The following is a 19390-nucleotide window of genomic DNA, read 5'->3' as shown; positions in this document are numbered from 1 at the left end:
TTCTTATATAAACTTTACTATTCATAACTTCTAAAATATAAGATGAAGTTTAGAATTTGAAATGATTGAAATAAATGCAGCAATGAGATTTGTGTATATGTATGTGTATGCACACACACGTAACTTCGTATCTAAAGGATTTTATAATTTGAATTTGGGGAGTACTTAGCTCCAAGACCATTTCTTTGATTTGGTCTACCAGCATTTCTAAAGAATCCTTTGGTTTTGAGTTGATTTCCACTGGCTGCTGGAGGCCACTGTTCCACCACAATTTGCCCCTCCCCCACCAGTATCTACATCAAATAATAAGTACATTTTGCTTTATGTTTGAATGCATTTAAAAAGTTGCTCTCTGTGAGAAATTTAGTCTTATTTTCAACAATGGAAAAGACATGTTTGATTCTGTGAAGAGGAATTTACGACATTCACAGCTTTCTCAGTATTCGTGGTTATCTAGTTAGTAAAAATTTAATTGGCAAATGATTTGTTAACTTGCAATTTTATATTTACCCTTTGTCTCTGTTGGTTTCCTCAGAAATCATAATGTTGAAGAACAATTAATTCTTCTTTCTTCCAGAATAATTACCTAAAATAAAGTCTTGATAATTTTTTCTAGATTGGTACAGATATCAATAGAGGTAATTCACATAAAATTTAAAATCAAACAATATTAGAAAGTCTTAACTCTATGTAGCTCAGATCCTCAAACACCTAAAATGTGTCTTCACAGTTTAGGGGATGATGTGGTTTATATTTTCTAGACATTCTATAAAGACTTTCCTGTGTTTCAATTTGTACTTTCCTATTCCTGGTACAAAGTAGGCATTTCTGTTTATCCTAAACTGTCATTTCTAGTTTATAGTTTTCTTCTTAATTACATCTACAAGTTTTAAAAAATATCCATCCTTAATCCTTTGTTAATTAAATTATAACAATACACTTTTAAATTATCTTGTATCTTTCTTTGAACCCGAATTTATTGTGTTTGTAACTAGCTAATGTTCTCAATGAATTTTTTGCAGAACTAGATACATTTTTTTAGGTATAGGACAGCTTTTTTTAGAATAAACTCTACAATGTCATATTCTAATCTAGGTAATGTTTAATATATGCTAAGAAAATCAGTATTTTATCTCACTATTTAAATAAAGATTATAATTAAAAAACAATCTCTTTGCCTTGTTTTTTTAGATGTTCTCAGGCTGAAATTAGAGAACAACATTGACATCATTGATCAGCTTAACACACTGTCTGCCCTGACAGTAAATATTTCCTCTTGTGTGTTATATGACCGTATTCAGGGAGCAAAAACCATAGATGAAATGGAGAGAGAAGCCAAAAGGCTCTACAAAAGCAATGAACTCTTTGGAAGTAAGTGCTGTTCTGTTAGGGTCTGAGCTTTCCTTTGTACTAAAATTGGTCAAATTCTTTCCTTACCTTTTTCATTTAGAACTCAGAAAATAGTCAGGAGGTTATCACTCTCTCTGATGTTCTTACGAATGGGAACCCTGCGTGCAGCACTAACCATATAGTCTATGTAACAAGGGCTTTGACCATGTCTGATTTCACTGGTGTAGGTAAAATTAAGAATAAAAAAAATTACGTGATTAAAATATGAAGTTGAGGCCATGATCATAGATCTCGTAGTCTCAAGGTCATTCATTAAAAAACAGATTTTCAGAAATTATAATAAGTAACTTAGAAGGTCACATTTAGCCTCCTCACTTAGTTTGTGATGATATTCTTAAATTCCCAAATTTGAATCTCTGAGATGGACACTCCCTATGAACTGTCTTTTCTGTAAATCAGGGGCCTGAGCCTACTGTCACATTCTAACTCAATTGACTCCTTGGCTGCCCCCGATGTATACTCTGAACAATGAATAATGTCACCCATAAAATAACCTTTCTGCTGTTGTTGCTATTTTATTTTTAGGTGTTATTTTTAAGCTTCCTTCTAACAGAAGCTGGGATGGAGGCTATGACTCTGAAAATGTCTCTCTTCCTCCTGTCGTAAAATATACCATCCGTATGAGCCTCAAGACCGCCCAGACCACAAGGAGCATAAGAACCAAGATTTGGGCCCCAGGGCCACACAATTCTCCATCACACAACCAGATCTATGGCAGGGCCTTTATTTATTTACAGGATAGTATTGAAAGAGCAATCATTGAATTGCAAACAGGAAGGAACTCGCAGGAAATAGCTGTCCAGGTCCAAGCGATTCCTTATCCCTGCTTCATGAAGGACAAGTAAGTCTGCAAGTTCAAGCCCTTTCTTAATGACCAACCACTTTTTTGAGAAATCATTTCTGTTTATTCCTTCACACACATGAGAGGACAGGGGAAATATTCACCAAACCTTTATTATCTGCTTAGTACCTAAAATGGTGGGTGCCTGGATGTCTTTTTAAAGAATAAAAGTAATTGCATTCTGTATGGGGGATGATCATAAGCTGCAAGGGCACATATAAAGTTTGGCTTAGTTACAAAAATGCTTCCACACATATTGTTTCATTTGTCCAATCAAACAACCTACAGTTTTATTGAGTGAGAGTAGGTATTATAGTCCATAATATCCAGATGAAACTGAAGTCCAGAAAGATTAAGTAACTTGACTAAGATACACAGTGAACACTGCATTAGTCCTTCTGATTACCAGACCAGATTTTCTCCTTATTACTAGACCAAATCTAAAATACACAATCACTTGGAAGGAACACTATAGGAGAGTTGTTATTAATGAATGGGTTCCTTTTCCTAATTCTAGAGCCAGAAAATTGCATCAAGCCTGGATCTGGTCCAAGATGAAATTTATCTGACAAATGGTCTATAAATGCTTATCTCGTGCCAGTTTACCCAGAAAAATAAAATGGATATGGCCCAAACTTCCACTGCTCCCTCACTGAAAAACACCCATCTCTCTGATGATGATATATTTCTGCATGCTAAAGTGATAATGAATGATAGTGATGTCATGATCCATTAATATTTGCATTTTCTTGGGAAACCTGGGGGTAATTCTTTTGTCTGATAAAATACAAAAGAAAATGGCCTTGGGACCTTTCTCCAAATGAGAGCTTCTGTGGAGCCCAAGACACATAACAGATTAATGTAGAATTCATTGAAAACTACTGCCTTTGCCTCAGCCGCAGGAGGGCTGTGTACTTCTCAGAACCAGGTTTCCAGACCAGCAGCAGCACTGGGGAGGTTGTTTCCAAAGCAAACTCCTGGTCTATTTCAGTTTTACTAGACTGGAAGCCTATGGGAGGGATCCAGAAATCTGTGTTTTAATAAGCTTTTCTGGTGTTTCTGATGCACAATAGACTTTGAGTTTGAACCTTCAAATGTCATGAGCTGGCCACTCAGGAATACACCCGGTGCTTAATGAGGTCTTCCAGTGACCCTCTAGTGTAGTACATTACCAAAAAAGACATTTCTACACTATTTATGTAACATCTCCTTAGGCTCCTTTGAGAAGTCCAAGTTTTTTCTTTGTATTTTAAATCAAATGCTTTAGATTTCATTATATTTCATTTGGGGATATTTAGCTTAATAATAACTATGAGCTTCCTAAGAGTAGATAAATACAGTAATTTTGGAAGATACAGATTTTAGTTAGATAAACCAATCATCACCTAATTTTCAATCTGCCTTTTAGATAAGAATTTCGTTTAGACAGAAGAGTTTTGAGCTTTGCAATTACATCTATGTAATAATTATTTCTCGGACAGGGTACTCAAACACATTTTAAATAATATGGCAACTTTATCTAACAATCCAGAGATGTGTTTTCGTCCTGCAGCATTACAGCAGGAAAGTCGTGGGCCTACTATTAAGCTAGTGCCCTGTTTCATAAATAATGGAGCCATATTATTATTCTCAATTTCCAAGTGGGAAATAATTTTGATGTAGGAGGGTGTATATTTTTTACATACTACAATCTGCAAGGGTGACATTCATTTTGGTCACTGGATTGTTTTTGTTTTTGTTTTACAGCTTCCTAACCAGTGTCTCTTATTCTCTTCCAATTGTGCTCATGGTTGCCTGGATTGTATTTATAGCTGCTTTTGTAAAAAAGCTTGTTTATGAGAAAGACCTCCGGCTTCATGAGGTATGTTGGGAATGTTTTCATATTATTAACTGTTCTATTTATAGAACAGTTAATTACTATGATTTTCATCGCGCCTATCCAAACTCAGAAAACCTAACCCATACCTTATGAGTAAAATGGAAAGACAAACATTTTACAAATCACAAAGGCAGCTTATTCTGTTTTCTCAAAAATCAACGTAAAAGTCATTTAGTAAATACTTCTGAGAAACAATCTGAATAATTTTGAATAAAATGAGTATAATTATGATCCTAAGAGTATTTTTCTGCCCCCAAATTACCTATAGAATGTAGAATCTAACAAAGGAAGTTTAAATAACAACAACAATAACTATTAAGGCAGAAAATTGTTGGCATGGTAACTAAACAACTTCAAATGTACATGCTATAGATATGGATACAGACGTGCGGCTTATTCTGGTTCTCAAGGAAAGTTTCTTTCCAGTATACCTTGTCACCTTCTTTTCCATTTCCCAATGACCCTAATTTAAGGAAATTAAGAATTTCATGTTATGTAGCTAATAGGGTTAATACTACTAAAGTGGTGGAAAATAGGACTTGCTATGTGAAGCATGGTCTCTTCTTGGGCATGTTCTTTATAAAAATCAACCCCAATCCAAAATATGTTACTTCTTTTTAGAATTTGTGACAAAACAGTATGTACTTTTTAGATTGTATTTAGATAGAAATTGTTTTATCTGCCCATCCTATAATGAGTCCATTCTTACTCAATCGTGGAAAATCATGAAAACAAAGCTGAAACGTTTCAAAATGGGGGGCACACTAATTATTGCAAGACCTGGCTGAAAATCTGAAATAACAAGGTCAGAGTCAGCTGTTCGTCCACTGGACTCTTCAGACATACCCTGTCAGTGCTCCTGGGCGATGGATTATTTCTCCCGATAAAGCACAAGTCACTGCTTCGAGTTTTGGTTGGTTTAGCATCAGGCTTGCAGGGTTGCCCCAGTGTTGGAATCAACAGTTCTGACATTTTCTATTTAAATTCTGGTTAACTTCCATAGCTGCATTTTTATATTTTAGTTACAATTTGGTAAATATCTCATGGACCGATTTGAACCCCTGCTATAATCAGGACTGTATGCAATGGTTTCCATTTTAGAAATTTAAGCCCATATCCTGGACCATGATTTTTATTGCAAGTCTCTATTTTTTATCTCTCTCTTGGTTTCCTGGTATTCAGAAGGAAATCTTCACAGATAAAAGGAAAACTTTGAAGTAAAAACTGTGATGGAAACTAAGTTCTTTTTTTCTTCAAAATAAATATCTACCTTAAAAAACATCACTTGTGGCAGAAAGAACAAATATATGTATACAGATGTGTGTCAATGCAAACATACAAGTGTGTATAATATATGTGTGTATATTCCACACACATTGTATTTATTATCCTGTGTTAGACTGCATCTATGTCTATGTGTGTTACCCAAAACTATCAGAGCATAATGAAGTCCTTTCTCATCTGAAGATAGGAAAGACATATTTCTAACAGTGAACCAGTTTCTGTTTTATAGCTCTGTGTCTTCATATGATAGGCATTCACTTTGAAATTTTAACCACCTGGTCTTGAGGTCAAAGTCATATGGTGGAAAAATCACTGAACTTGGAATCAGAATAGCAGTCTTTGAGTGTTACAGTTCTGCCATCCATGTGCACTTGGGCCCAATCCCTTCAATGCTCTAAAGTCTTATAATCTAGACTTCACTCAGTACTATACTTCTAGAGTATAAATCTCTGAGAACAGAGGAGATACTCAATCACCCACATTATACACATTTTATCAATTCTAAATGCTAATTTTTTCATGTTTTGAGGCCTTTGAAATTACGGCACATTTGATAGGGTATCATGATTTACTTGGTGGTGATTTTTCTTTCTTGGTGACATTCAAAATGTGGCACATCTTTAAATTGATGGTGTCCTAAATTTGAAGAATATGGTATATTTATGAAACGAAATGATGGAAATTGTAGGTGTGTGATGAATAGAATGATGCTCCCTTCTCAACTTCTTTCCCCTGGCCATGGTTCACATCCACCCTCCTTCTTTTCAAAGATGGAAACAGCTGAGCACAACAAGGGAGAGGTGATCTGCTGAGGACTGCAGGGCTAGCTAATGGAATATCTGGGACTTGAACACATCTGGGATTTGACTTCCACTGGATCTTTTTCCATATCACTGCAATATTTACTCTTATAGTCTTATTTTGATGGCATAGACCTTTCAGGAATTTTGAGGATGATGGTGGATAATCTGTTAGGGTACCAGAAACTTGAAATCACTTTTTAATATCATAATTGTATATCCAGTTGAAGTATAAAGCTTCCCATTTTCTACTTCCTTCTCATTCAGATTAAACCAGAAAGGAAAAGAAAAATCAATATTTTACCTCTTTCTTTCTGTAATTATTCTAAAATCTGGGCAAGAAAACCAAGTTAATTGCAAGCTCAAAGAAGCCATTAATCTTTGACCTTGTTGTATGGTCTGATTCTAGTGAATCTTTGACCTTTAAAATTAGCACAAATATTAATGACCATTAAGTTTATTTTTTAAATTAATCCTGTAGTTTAAAAACAACTATTTAAAAATGCTTTTCAATGGAGTTTTGATCTACATTCCTGGCATTTAACAAATAAAATCTTGAAACTATAAAATGCTAATTTTATAACACAGAAGAGTCTTTTTTCTTACCTCTTTCATGTTTATGGGTTAACTCCAACTATTTGATCCAATAGCACATTCATAGGGCTTTCAGTGCTTATATTCAATTGGAGACAGAATTCTGAAGTTCTCTCAATTTATACAGGGAATTTAATATATTTGTGAGCTGTTACCAAGAATCATGCAAAATTTTTAGTCCTCTGGAGATTCACATTAAATAATTTTTTGTTTTCCTGATATGCATTATCCACCCCACTAGTAGAAATTTGGAATATTCTAAGTAATGAATGATCACAACATCCTTTATATCTTATCAGTCAATCAATAAAATTTATATTGTTAAGAGAATTTTTAAAAATTGAAGTTGAAGATGTCATTATAACTTACGAATCGGTAGATGACATACTTGTTGAATGACAACATTGCTGTCACGTAAATATATGAACATTATGACTTCTTTTTCTGTATTAGTGTCAACCTCTGTATATAAGCCTCTTGTGAATGTGTTAACACCTTCACCCCCAAATCTTATAGAATCTCTTTCTTAACTCTTTTTTGCTGTAAGCTGGGGCCAGCTTTGACCACTGTGCAGAGAGGCTTTCCTTGAGCAACTGTTTATCAGATATTGATGAATTGCTCTGGCAAGTTTAGGAGGCTTGGGACAAGTGATTCTTTGATTGCGAAGCTGGCACTTGACATCTGTCACTTTGAGGAGGAGCTAATGGCATCTGAAAAAGCACAGCCAGCCATCCTCAGTAGGCCATCTTCTGTCAGCAAGCTTGGTCTTGTTTGTTATCACAGAGTTGGCAGTGAATCTGGATAATTTATGGATGACTTATATGTTCTCATCGCTCTTTCTCTTTATGAATAGCAGCTGTTCTCACTGCATCCAATCCTAAAGTTTAACTCTGAAGTTTTGTGCTAGAGTGTTAAATAGTAAATACTTCTGGAAGCATATAACTCAGCCTGTTTCAATAGAAGGTAAAATCATCAGTCTCCAACTTTAATGTTCTTAGAAATAGGAATACCATCTTGACTCTCAAAAGTTTACAAATGACAATGATAAACATCTTTAGTCTTGGTCTTCAACCTTACCAGATTATCTTTTAACAAGTTCATGAGTGGAAAATATTTCTAGGTTATGCACATGTTTTATATTGCAGCTTCCAATCAGGAGGGAAGAAAAACATGTTCATACACTTGACTCAGTTCATGTCATGGCTTTGATATGTCCTAGATATTTGATATTCACCTTTTAAAATATACTGACATTGCCTTCTACTCACATACATTGCACTTGGAGTGGGGAGGGGTATTTTTTGTTAAGGACACATAAAATTATGGTATTGTTATATGGGTTCCATCTCTCCCCCATCTAATTATATTCAAGCAGTCCAAACCTCAGTAAAAAAACTCAAAATACAAATAACACAAAGGACAAATAAAAAGAGCTAGCATGTCATCACGATATTGGAATTGATAAATATCTCTGAAGTGCAGTCATCAAACATGACACAGTAATTTTCTCAAATAAAATAAAGGATAGGGAAAAAATTTCTGCAAGAAGATCCATGAGGCCTTTTTTTTTCACACTCAAGTGTAATTTTGTTTTCAATAACAGCAATCCTAGGAATTGGGGAAAACTTTACATAGTGAATCTTTGTTGTATGTAAATTTTTTACTTTGACCTAGACTTCCATTCCTATGGAGACATAGGTTGAGTTTTAGCCATAAAGGGGGACAAGAATGAGGAAGAGAAAAGCAGAGGGACAGAAGAAGGTGAAGAAGAGGGCAAAGTTAAAAGGAAAAGTCACAGGTTTTTTTCTCAGCGGTGATTAGCTTAAAGCCCACAGCTTAGACTGTTGGCAGGCAGGTAGCTGTCTCCATGGTAACAACAAGAGCAGCAGAGTTATCAAAATGTGGTAAGTTGCAAAAACCAGATGGTAAAAATCACTGTTTTTGCTCGTAGAGCAAAAGACCCAGTGCATTTCCTATTGTTATTATTTTCCTAGACAAGTCAGGTTTAAGAAAGGAGCATTGAAAATCCTTGTTTTTGAAACCACAATAACAAAAAAGTTATAAAGGTGTTAGTGGAACATTTCTTTTGCTCCTTTTAAAAATGGAATATTAGATTCACAAACTTAACATTAATCATGAATTGTTAAAACTTGAAAGCAGGATATCCAAGTTCCTCCAGAATACCAAATGTCCTCAAATTTAGGACAAACAAGGTCCAGGGGACTTTAGGTCATTCAGAATCTTTTGAGTTAGGCACAAACAGATCTGGCTGCTTCGTCTTTCTGCCTTGCTAGAACATCTGGCCCTGAGGATATCATGAGTTATCAAAGAATGTCAGTTGAGAGAAAAACATAGGACATCTCAGATAGCTGAATTTATTATGGGTGTATCAATGTCTTTTTGGAAAACAGGATGGTAAACCTGACCTCCATTCCAGGTGAATGCTACAGATGGAGAAGGTCTCCCTTCCAAGCTCCCGTGTTTTGAATTCTTTTTTTTAATTTTCATTTTCCATATTTGTCATTGGTGCATTTAATTGGTTGTACATAATGGTGGGATTTGTTATATATTCATACATGTGCACAATCTAACTATAATTTTAGACAACATCATTCCCAATATTCCCTATTTTTCTCCCTTCCTCCCTTCCCCCTGTCCCTTTCCTCTACTCCACTGATCTCCCTTCTATTTTCATAAGATACTCCCCCGCTTTTTTCTTTATAATCTCTAGCTTCCACATATGAGAGAAAACATATAAACTTTGACTTTCTGTGATTGGCTTATTTCACTTAACATAATGTTCTCAAGTACCATCCATTTTCCTACAAATGACATAATTTCATTCCTCTTTATGGCTGAATAAAACTCTATCATATGTATATAACACATTTTCTTTCTCATTCCTCCATTGATAGACACCTAGATTGGTTCTATTGTTTGGCTTTTGTGAATTGTGCTGCTATAATTTTAAACTCTTGGGAATTGGGTCCATTTATTTCTCTCAGGAACATGAATAATAGTTGTGTTGTTCATTAATATTTAGTTTAAAATGTAGGTTTTTACTATCTACATCTCTATATTGAACTTGAAGTTAAACCAGCATGGTTTTTCACCAGCTTGAAATAGTCATGCCTGCACAAATGTCAAATTCATGCTGTAAAATTCTGCAGGAGACACCATGAATTTGATGATCTATTCTAAATTAGTCTAAACTGGAGATAGTAGCTAGACACCAGTTATAAAATGGAATTGCAATTGTTTTGTGTGCCTTTGGTGTTGGGGCAATGGAACTCAAGGGCTTACACATGCTAGGGAAATGCTCTACCCCTGAGTTACATCCCCAGACCTAGAATTGTAATTTTTTAAAAATGCCACCACCAACTAAAATATTCATCATGTTGGATACTCTGGAAAAATACAGTCTAAGATGGGATGGTATAGTAATCATATTTCACATAGTAAGCTTGATAAATACTTGATTAATGTTAATTATGAAAATGCCTCATTCCATGTATTTGGAGACTTGGACATTTTGTCATGATACAAAAACAACCGTTACTTAGGAGTCATTCATCTTTGGAGGCAGCTAACACTTTCTCCTTCTTACAGTACATGAAGATGATGGGTGTGAACTCCTGCAGTCATTTTTTTGCCTGGCTTATAGAAAGTGTTGGATTTTTACTGGTTACCATCATCATTCTCATCATTATACTCAAGTTTGGCAACATTCTTCCTAAAACAAATGGGTTCATTTTGTTCCTGTATTTTTCGGACTATAGCTTCTCAGTTATTGCCATGAGCTATCTTATCAGTGTTTTCTTCAACAACACCAATATTGCTGCTCTGATTGGAAGCCTCATCTACGTCATTGCTTTCTTTCCATTTATTGTTCTGATTACAGTTGAGGATGAGTTGAGCTACGTAGTGAAAGTATTTGTGGTAAGTCAACTGTCTGAATGGCCAGTGTATGAGATGAATAGGTCCTCCTACCCCTTTCTTTTTATTCTCAAGCTTGAAGTTCACTTATCTAAACTTAGAAACTCATTGATAGCAAGTTAGCTTAAGAGTCATGATAGTTTTCCTACATGGTTGCATATCATACAAGGATAAGACTATGGAAAAGAAATCTTTTCCCCCACACTTTCCTGAGCCATAACAAGTATTGCTGTTAAAAAAAAAAAGTTCCTGAAATAAAGAACCATTAAAATGGAATAGATCATGTTTTAGAATCATCAAGAAATGTTTTGGAGCCTATGGTATTGGAACTATTCTTATATGAATAATTGTCATGGTATTCATGACAAAATATAGCTTATAGGTATAAAGACAAATGCACAGGTAATATGTATCAACTTTGAAATCTTTTTCTGCCTCTTCATTCAAAAGAACTAAATTAATTTGTGAATAAAGATTATTGAGTTTAAAATTTAGGAAGAAGCAAGTTTCATCATATTAAAACACTGCTGTTTATGGACCTACTAATGAATAACTTTGATCCATCATTGAATACCTTGGATTTAAACAAAATTTAAATTTGTAATTTGTGGCAGTTAACAGTATCCAACCAATTGATATTTTAGTAAACGTTCATTCATGATATTTCTTTTTCCTGAAATAAATTTACAAAGTGAAAACATCTTCTGGCCCCTAATATTTTCATTTAATTTTGGTCTCAATACTATGTTACTATGTAATGACCTACTTTTTAAATTGCTGAGCCATATTTAATAAATTTGAATATATTTTTTGGATTTATAACAAATATTTTTCAAGTCTTAATTTTCTTGACGTGTTTTCTGCTGCTCTGCCTCCTCCCCATCTACCCTTCTCCCCCAGTTGTAGTATGCTTGGTAATGGACTTGTGTGTTTTAAGTGTACTTACAGATGAGCATCAATGCTACCTATAAAAATGTCTCACATTTTAAGTCTATTAAGGTCCTTCTGGGTGAAGTATATGAACTATCACTGCTGTTTGTTTTCTTCCCAGAGCCTGCTGTCCCCAACAGCATTCAGCTATGCAAGCCAATATATCGCACGCTATGAAGAGCAAGGTGTTGGTAGGTTCGCTTTCTTTAAAACTAGGTTTTACCTTTCACAGCTGTGACAAGTGTCACAGAAGAATAAACATCTGTGTTCACGTTGTAGGTCTTCAGTGGGAAAATATGTACAGTTCCCCTGTCCAGGATGACACCACCTCGTTCGGCTGGCTATGCTGTCTCATCCTTGCAGACTCTTTCATTTATTTCCTTGTTGCTTGGTATGTCAGGAATGTTTTCCCAGGTATGAACATCACTCCTACAGACCTTTTATGGTTGTCATGATTGTAAGTCAGCTAATGTATATGTTCTAACAGTTTTTTCATTATATGTAATCTTCAAAACAGAATCCTCAAATCCCAAAACTAACCAAAATTTTTGTTTGGAGGTAATGCACTGCTGAATTTCCTCTTTGATAGGCTTTTTTAAATGGGGTAAATTTAGAAGCATGAAACATTGGCAAATCAACCCAAGTTTTCCAAATAAAAGTGTGAGATAGTACTCAGCCTAAAGAAGAATTAAATTATGGCTTTTGCCGGTAAATGGATGGGGCTGGAGAATATCATGCTAAGTTAAATAAGCCAATTCCAAAAAAACAAAGGCGGAATGTTTTCTCTGATATGCAGATGCTAACTCACAATAAGAGGGGGTGTTAGGGAAAAACAGAGGTACTTTGGATTAGGTAGAGGGGAGTGAAGGGAAGGGAGGGAGTATGGGAGTAGGAAGGAGAGTAGAATGAATTGGACATTATTACCTATGTGCATATATGATTACACAAATGGTGTAACTCTACATCACATACAACCAGAAGAATGAGAAGTTATATTCCATTTATGTATGATGTATCAAAATGCATTCTACTGTCATGTATAATTAATTAAAACAAATAAAAATATCTTTAAAAAAATGTATGAGATAGTAAAAGGCAAAAGCCAAGTCTCTAATTCTAAGGACAACTGACCAGACTCAAGTGGAAGACTAGCTGGGCTCCCTTTCTGTTTCTCCAGTGGTCATCGTTTCTAATATGCTTAAGTGCTTTTCCATTAAGTTTTATTTATATTTGTACATTTTAATGCTAGAAATGAATGAAACAGTTTGATTTCATTTGCATAAAACTTAGCTCTAAGTAATGAAAATGTAGAGATAGAAAGCAGATCAGCCATTGCCTGGGACTGGGGGAAGAGCACAGAACTTTCTGAAATTACAGAAATGTAATAATACTGGATTGTGGTGATGCTTACACAACTTTATAAAAAAAACCTAAGTGTACACTTTCATTATGTAAATTTTATGGTATGTAATCTTACCCCAATGAAGCTGTTTAATAAAAAAAATGAAGAGAGATTATATTCTTGACTCTGTATCCTGAGACTGTCTTTTAGTTTTTATATAATATCAATAAAAAGAAAGTGGGCTGGGGTGTATTTCAGTGACAGAGTGCTTGCCTCACATGCATGAGGTTCTGGGTTCAATCCCTAGCACTGAAAACTAAAATAAAAATTTAAAAAATGCAAAGGAATTTATTTTCTGAACCATACATAGTATTCTATTGTCTAGTTCCTGATAGTTATCTTAAAAATCAATTAATAATATTTTTTCCTAATATATTCTTATTCCAGGGACATATGGTATGGCAGCTCCATGGTATTTTCCAATCCTTCCTTCCTATTGGAAGGAGAGATTTGGCTGTGCAGAGGTGAAGCATGAGAAAAGCAATGGTCTTATGTTTACCAACATCATGATGCAGAACACCAACCCATCTTCCAGTAAGACAAGTAGGTCAACATGCATTATTATAGATAAATGATATAAAAATTACATGACCAATAGTTTTAATCATGTTTTTCTAAATGGCAAAATTATCATCCTTTTAGTCATGGATGAATAGGTCTACAGATATGTGTTTGGACTCTTATGGGGATTGAATTGTGGCTTTTTCTGGCCTCATTAGCTCTGTTGGTTAGCATATGGTGCTAATTAGGCCAAGACTGTAGATCCCTTTGTGGTCCAGTTAGACTCACACAGAGGAAAATTTTGTTCCTTGGCCACAGTCTGCACCCCTAATTCCAGCCATCTGCCACCGGTCATAAGGAGTAACCAAGTAAAAAATAAGGGTAATTTAGTATAACCCATCACTATTGCTAGAAAATAATTCAAAGCTTATATCTTGCTGACATTGGGTGAGTGGTGTCATCTTTATAAGGTAAGGATGACCCAGGTAACCTGTCTATTGTGATGCCTGAAGAAATAGGGAGTAATTAATGAACTGGATTCTGTAAACCAGAGATCCAAGCTAGCTTTGCATCTGTAAAAATCACAATTTTTAGACATTTATTAGTAAACTGGTATCATCCCGCCCAAACAGAGGACAAAGCCTCAGACTTAGCTTTTGAATATTCAGGATCCATTGAAGAAGGAGAATTTAGGATTATAGAACTGCATTTTGGAATTGCTTTTTCCAATAGAGGTCCCTTAGAGATATAAACCTTAGAGAATTTGGTTTCCCACCTCATTCATTTTGTAACCAAGTAAGAACCAAGTAAGAACTGTAATAAATCATTTGTTTCTGGGTTTTCTTTCTCAGAACATTGTATTTATATGGTCTCTAATTGCTATTGAGAAAAGTCTAGCTCTGGTTGTATGTTCTTATTCGTGAACTTTCAACGCTTCCTTTGATTTCTCTTTAGGTCCTGAGTACATGTTCCCCTCCAACATTGAGCCAGAACCTAAAGATCTCCCAGTAGGAGTTGCCCTGCACGGAGTCACAAAGATCTATGGCTCCAAAGTCGCTGTTGACAACCTCAATCTGAACTTTTATGAAGGGCACATTACTTCTTTACTGGGACCCAATGGAGCTGGGAAAACTACTACCATGTATGTTATTTCCAACAGTTACTATCATGGGATCATTTTATAAAACATATTGCTCTTTTTGTAAATTAATGTCTTTTTATAAAAAAAAATGTTATTACATTTTCTAGATAAAATAAGATGGTTCAACTTATATCCTATAGAATAGAATCTAAATCTGAACTCAAAGCCTAGATTGAACTCACCAGATGATAAGTGCATTTGTTCCACCTAGTTTTGGCCTACTCGATACAGCTTAAAATGTTTAATTTTGGTGCAAATATTTTAAAATTAGGAGTTTCCTAACAGAGGTAAATACTCTTGGCATGTCTTAGGTAATAAGAAGTTCTGCAACATTAAGTGCACATTCTGAAGCAGGGACATTGTTTATAGCTCATTGAGGGTTATTCTCTTAAAGGAACATTCGCTTTCTGGTTGTTCCTTGGGCTCCACTAATCTTCACTGCTTCATCCATCCAGTCTGTTTCATTTATTTGGATTTCTGGTATGGTCCTTGTGTAAGATTGAGTTTGCACATCCTGGTGTGAACACACACAGCCCCTGCTGCTCCATCACAGGAAATCCTTACCTTGATTCATAAAGAAACAGAAGAATCACCAGCTATCAGATATAAATCAAAAAGGCCAGAGGCAGTACAGGGACTGTCTTTTCTCACTCATCTCTTAAGTTGTAGTTTCCTATGTCAGAATTGAGGACAGATTCAAATGTGTGAAAGTGACATTTACATTTGTGTGTGTGTGTGTTTGATTCTCCTCCACTGCTCTTAGCTGCTCAGTCAGTGCTATGGATACTCTAGCCTTTGTTTAAGAAAATGTGTCAGTTGTTGCACATCTTATTTCCAAGCATTGTAAGTAAGCTCAGTGACTGCCAAAAGACTGCAATTGATATTTTTTCATAAATAAAAGGGATAGAGGAAGGTCATGGAAAGAGTGAACATATAGCCTCTTTTATTTGTATGACCTGTTTAAAGCTAGAGTTGACTTTCTAATAAGAATACAGTGCTTAAAAAGTAAGATTTCTTATAGGAAATAAGAGGCCAGTGAGGAAAAAAAATAGAGAAGACATTTAAAGAGGCTGTGATTTAAACTGAGGCTGCCCCATTTTATTGTTCTGGATATAACATTTTAAATATGAATAATTAATATGCTATTTGTATCTCAATACATTTTTATGGGTAAGTTGAATATTCTGTTGGTTCTCTATTTAATCCAAAGGCATTTATTGCAAGGCCCTGGTTAGAGAATGGTGAGAAGACAGTCCTTTTCCTGACCCTATGGAATTTGCATATAATGGAGGGAAGAGATGGGTATTAAGTAATTGCTCAATGGGGAAAATCTAAGGTGGGAATCTTCTAGTCACGATGTACAGAATGGGACTGCAGATAACCAAAGTATATGGGAAGAAGCCATATACGTTGGGAGCTCACAGCCATGGGCTAGGCATGTGGTGATGGTGGCTGGTTCCATGGTAGTAACTGTAAGAATAGAGAAATGTGAGTGTAGTAAGAAGGCTAAGATAGGAGGTTACCACAGTGATGGATTTCAGGCTGGTGCAACCTGTACATGAATTTATCACACAAGGAAATAGATAAGATCAATGAAGATGCAGGCTTGAGGGCAAAGATCCTGTTGATTTTGAGGACCCTCTAGGGCATTTCATGGAGAAGTGGTGTTTAAATGCCTGGTCCATACCTCATTTATCATTCCTTCATTTCCAGCTCCATGTTGACTGGACTGTTTGGTACCTCTGCGGGCACCATCTTTGTGTATGGAAAAGATATTAAAACAGACCTAGACTCTGTTCGGAAGAACATGGGGGTCTGCATGCAGCATGATGTCTTGTTCAGCTACCTCACTACTAAAGAACACCTTCTCTTATACGGCTCCATCAAAGTTCCTCACTGGACTAAAAAGCAGCTGCATGAGGAAGTGAAAAGGTGAGTCATGACAGGAACAAGAACATGCACAGATACAGAGCTTGGTCAAGTTCTAGAGATCATAGCAATAGGAAATGTTTCCCACAAACAATTGGTTTTTAGTTTTTCTACTTCTCTGCTTATATCCATTTAATGTCATTAACTTCACCAACTGGTTGTACTGAAATTGTTTCACTCTCTCTCCTTCTAACTTCTATATTGCCCCTAATCCTATTTTTAATCTCCATGGCTACCACATTGGTCCCAGCCCCCAGACTAAGCTCTTGGCTTCTACTCTCCCATCACACATACAATCTGTTCTTTCAAGAGCAGACAGGGTGATATTTTTCAACTGCAAATCAGACCATGTCACTCCTGTGTGACCCTGAAGTGACTTCCTGTCACGCTCAGCATAACACTCAATAATGTCATTATTAAGGCCTATGAGACACTGCATGTCCTGCCCCCAATGTTCCTTCTGATTTCATTTCCTTCACTGGCCTCCCACTCACTCTGCTCTGGCGTGCTGGCCTGTTTGCTTACTTACTCTTCCATCAACCAATAGCACTTCTCTCCAGACCGCCATTTGACTTACTCCTGGTCAAATGTCTACTTTTCTACTCTCTGCTCAAATCTTCCCTTCTCTGAGGTGACAGCCACATGTAAAATAGATCCCTAACATAGCATGCCCCAGGCACTCTTTATGTCACACACCCCGCTTTATTTTTTTATTGTACTTATCACCACATGGCACATTACAGACTTGCTTATTGACTGGATTTACCCCCATCCCTCCTGATATACTCATGTATATTAGAATACAATCTCCTTATGAGTAGAAACTTCACCTACTCACTTCTTTTCTCCAGCACTTAAAACATGATCTGGCACAAAATACAAGCTGTTCAATACAATAGGCAGATATTCTGAGTATTTGTCAAATGAATGAATTGTATATTGCCTTGTGTTTTCTCTTAATATCAATTTTTGTATGTTCCACTATATGATATATAATAAGCTTTTTGAATTCTCAATGACATCTTCCTGAGCTCATGATAGCTGCTTAGTGAATGCTAATATTCTAGTAGCCTATCTGTAAAATGTAACCACTGTACATCACTTTTGAAGAACATTAAAGGACACTGGACTGTATAGCCATCGTCATAAGAGAGTTGGAACATTGTCAGGAGGAATGAAGAGGAAGCTATCGATATCCATAGCTCTCATTGGTGGATCCAGGGTAGTAATTTTGGATGAACCATCTACAGGAGTTGATCCATGTTCTCGTCGAAGTATATGGGATGTTATATCCAAGAACAAAACCGGTATGAGTACTTTCTTGTGACTTCGCCTGACATGGTCTTTTTTCCCAAGGTTTCTCTCCTCTCAGCTAAACTTCTAGGGCAATTAGTTTATATCTATCTAATGCCCACTGTGAGTGGGGCACTTTTGAGAGACTGTAAATCCAACAGAAGTTCCAAGGTCTGCCTAGAGGAGCTCAGAATCTAATTAGAGATACCAAACATACACAAATGAAAATAAACTGAAAACAGACTAAATAAGTGCTAACAGGATGTGAAGCAAAGGAGTAATCAGAGTGGAGTGGATTAATCAGAGAGGAATATTCAAAAAGTCTTTAAAATTATTGCTTTCTTCATAGTGAAGAAATGAAGGAGAGAGAGGGGGTTGGGGGCAGTGGGGAGACAGGGAGAGAAATGCCAAAGGAAGCCACAGGAATAAAACACAGATTAGAGAATTGCCAGTGCCTGATCAGCCAATGATGGACTTTTACCCAGATAGCATCATAAATGCTTATTTGCTGCCAACCTGTATGAAAAATACCCTCCCCCAAATACTTAAGCACATCCGTTCTGAATTTTCTTTTGATTATTTTAGAAGTTTCTTCTAGTCAATTTTTTTTTTTCGAATATCTTGCAAAATGTGACTCTTCTCACATGTCCACAGAATTTACTCTTGCTAATTCTGGTCTTGGGAATTGTATCTTGCTTTCTCATTCTCTGTTGTTCTCGACTGTATTATTTTCAAGCCAGAACAATCATCTTGTCAACGCACCACTTGGATGAGGCTGAAGTGCTGAGTGACCGCATTGCCTTCCTGGAGCAGGGGGGACTCCGGTGCTGCGGGTCCCCGTTTTACCTCAAGGAGGCTTTTGGGGATGGGTATCACCTCACACTCACCAAGAAGAAGGTTGGTATGAGAGAAATTATACCACACTGAGGATTATATATTAATTTGTATACAAAACAGAGGCAGACTCTCACTGACTTTATTCATTGCTAAAACCTATTAAGATGCTAGCTCAAACCTGAGCAAGCATCAGAATCCTGGAGGTATTGAGTAAGACCTCAGATTTCTGGTCCTACCCCTGATCCATTAGATATGAGTTGAGACTCCAGAATTTGCTAAATTTCCAAGTAGTTCCCAGGTGATGCTGCTGGTGGTGGTTGGGGACATGGCACATGAAGTATCAAAGTCTAGGTGAACTTAGTGATACCCTGTCTCAAAATAATAAATAAAAAGGGCTAGGATGGAATCAGGGAAGATGGCGGCGAGGGGAGTGCATTACCCCCGTGTGCTGCTTCACTGTGTGGGAGTATGACAAGTCAGGACGGCTAAAGGATATCTTGTTAGGAATTTCCAGCAATAGTGGGGTGCTCCGGAACCTGGAGGAAGGATTTCCATCGCATGAGGATCTGCTACGGGGACTCAAACGCGAGAGGTTTGTCACACGGAGGGTAAC

At 36.3% G+C, this 19390-nt stretch overlaps 1 protein-coding gene across 2 annotated transcripts in view; it reads left to right on the top strand.

The window, feature by feature from the left end:
• Positions 1-19390, top strand: part of Abca12 (ATP binding cassette subfamily A member 12) — a 161837-nt gene that overhangs the window by 98773 nt on the left and 43674 nt on the right. For both annotated transcript variants that reach the window (XM_048808508.1, XM_015481335.2), the window contains exons 21-31: positions 1192-1371; positions 1936-2251; positions 3998-4112; positions 10418-10747; positions 11796-11865; positions 11954-12088; positions 13464-13619; positions 14532-14718; positions 16432-16650; positions 17758-17954; positions 18677-18837. In XM_048808508.1, the coding sequence (XP_048664465.1) occupies positions 1192-1371; positions 1936-2251; positions 3998-4112; positions 10418-10747; positions 11796-11865; positions 11954-12088; positions 13464-13619; positions 14532-14718; positions 16432-16650; positions 17758-17954; positions 18677-18837 (2066 nt within the window). The remainder of the gene's footprint in view (positions 1-1191; positions 1372-1935; positions 2252-3997; positions 4113-10417; positions 10748-11795; positions 11866-11953; positions 12089-13463; positions 13620-14531; positions 14719-16431; positions 16651-17757; positions 17955-18676; positions 18838-19390) is intronic.

The sequence above is a fragment of the Marmota marmota genome, unplaced genomic scaffold, assembly GCF_001458135.2.
Source record: "Marmota marmota marmota unplaced genomic scaffold, marMar, whole genome shotgun sequence".
Lineage (NCBI taxonomy): Eukaryota > Metazoa > Chordata > Mammalia > Rodentia > Sciuridae > Marmota > Marmota marmota.
Note: the sequence above shows the minus strand (reverse complement) of the source record. Positions and strands in the feature narration are given on the sequence as shown.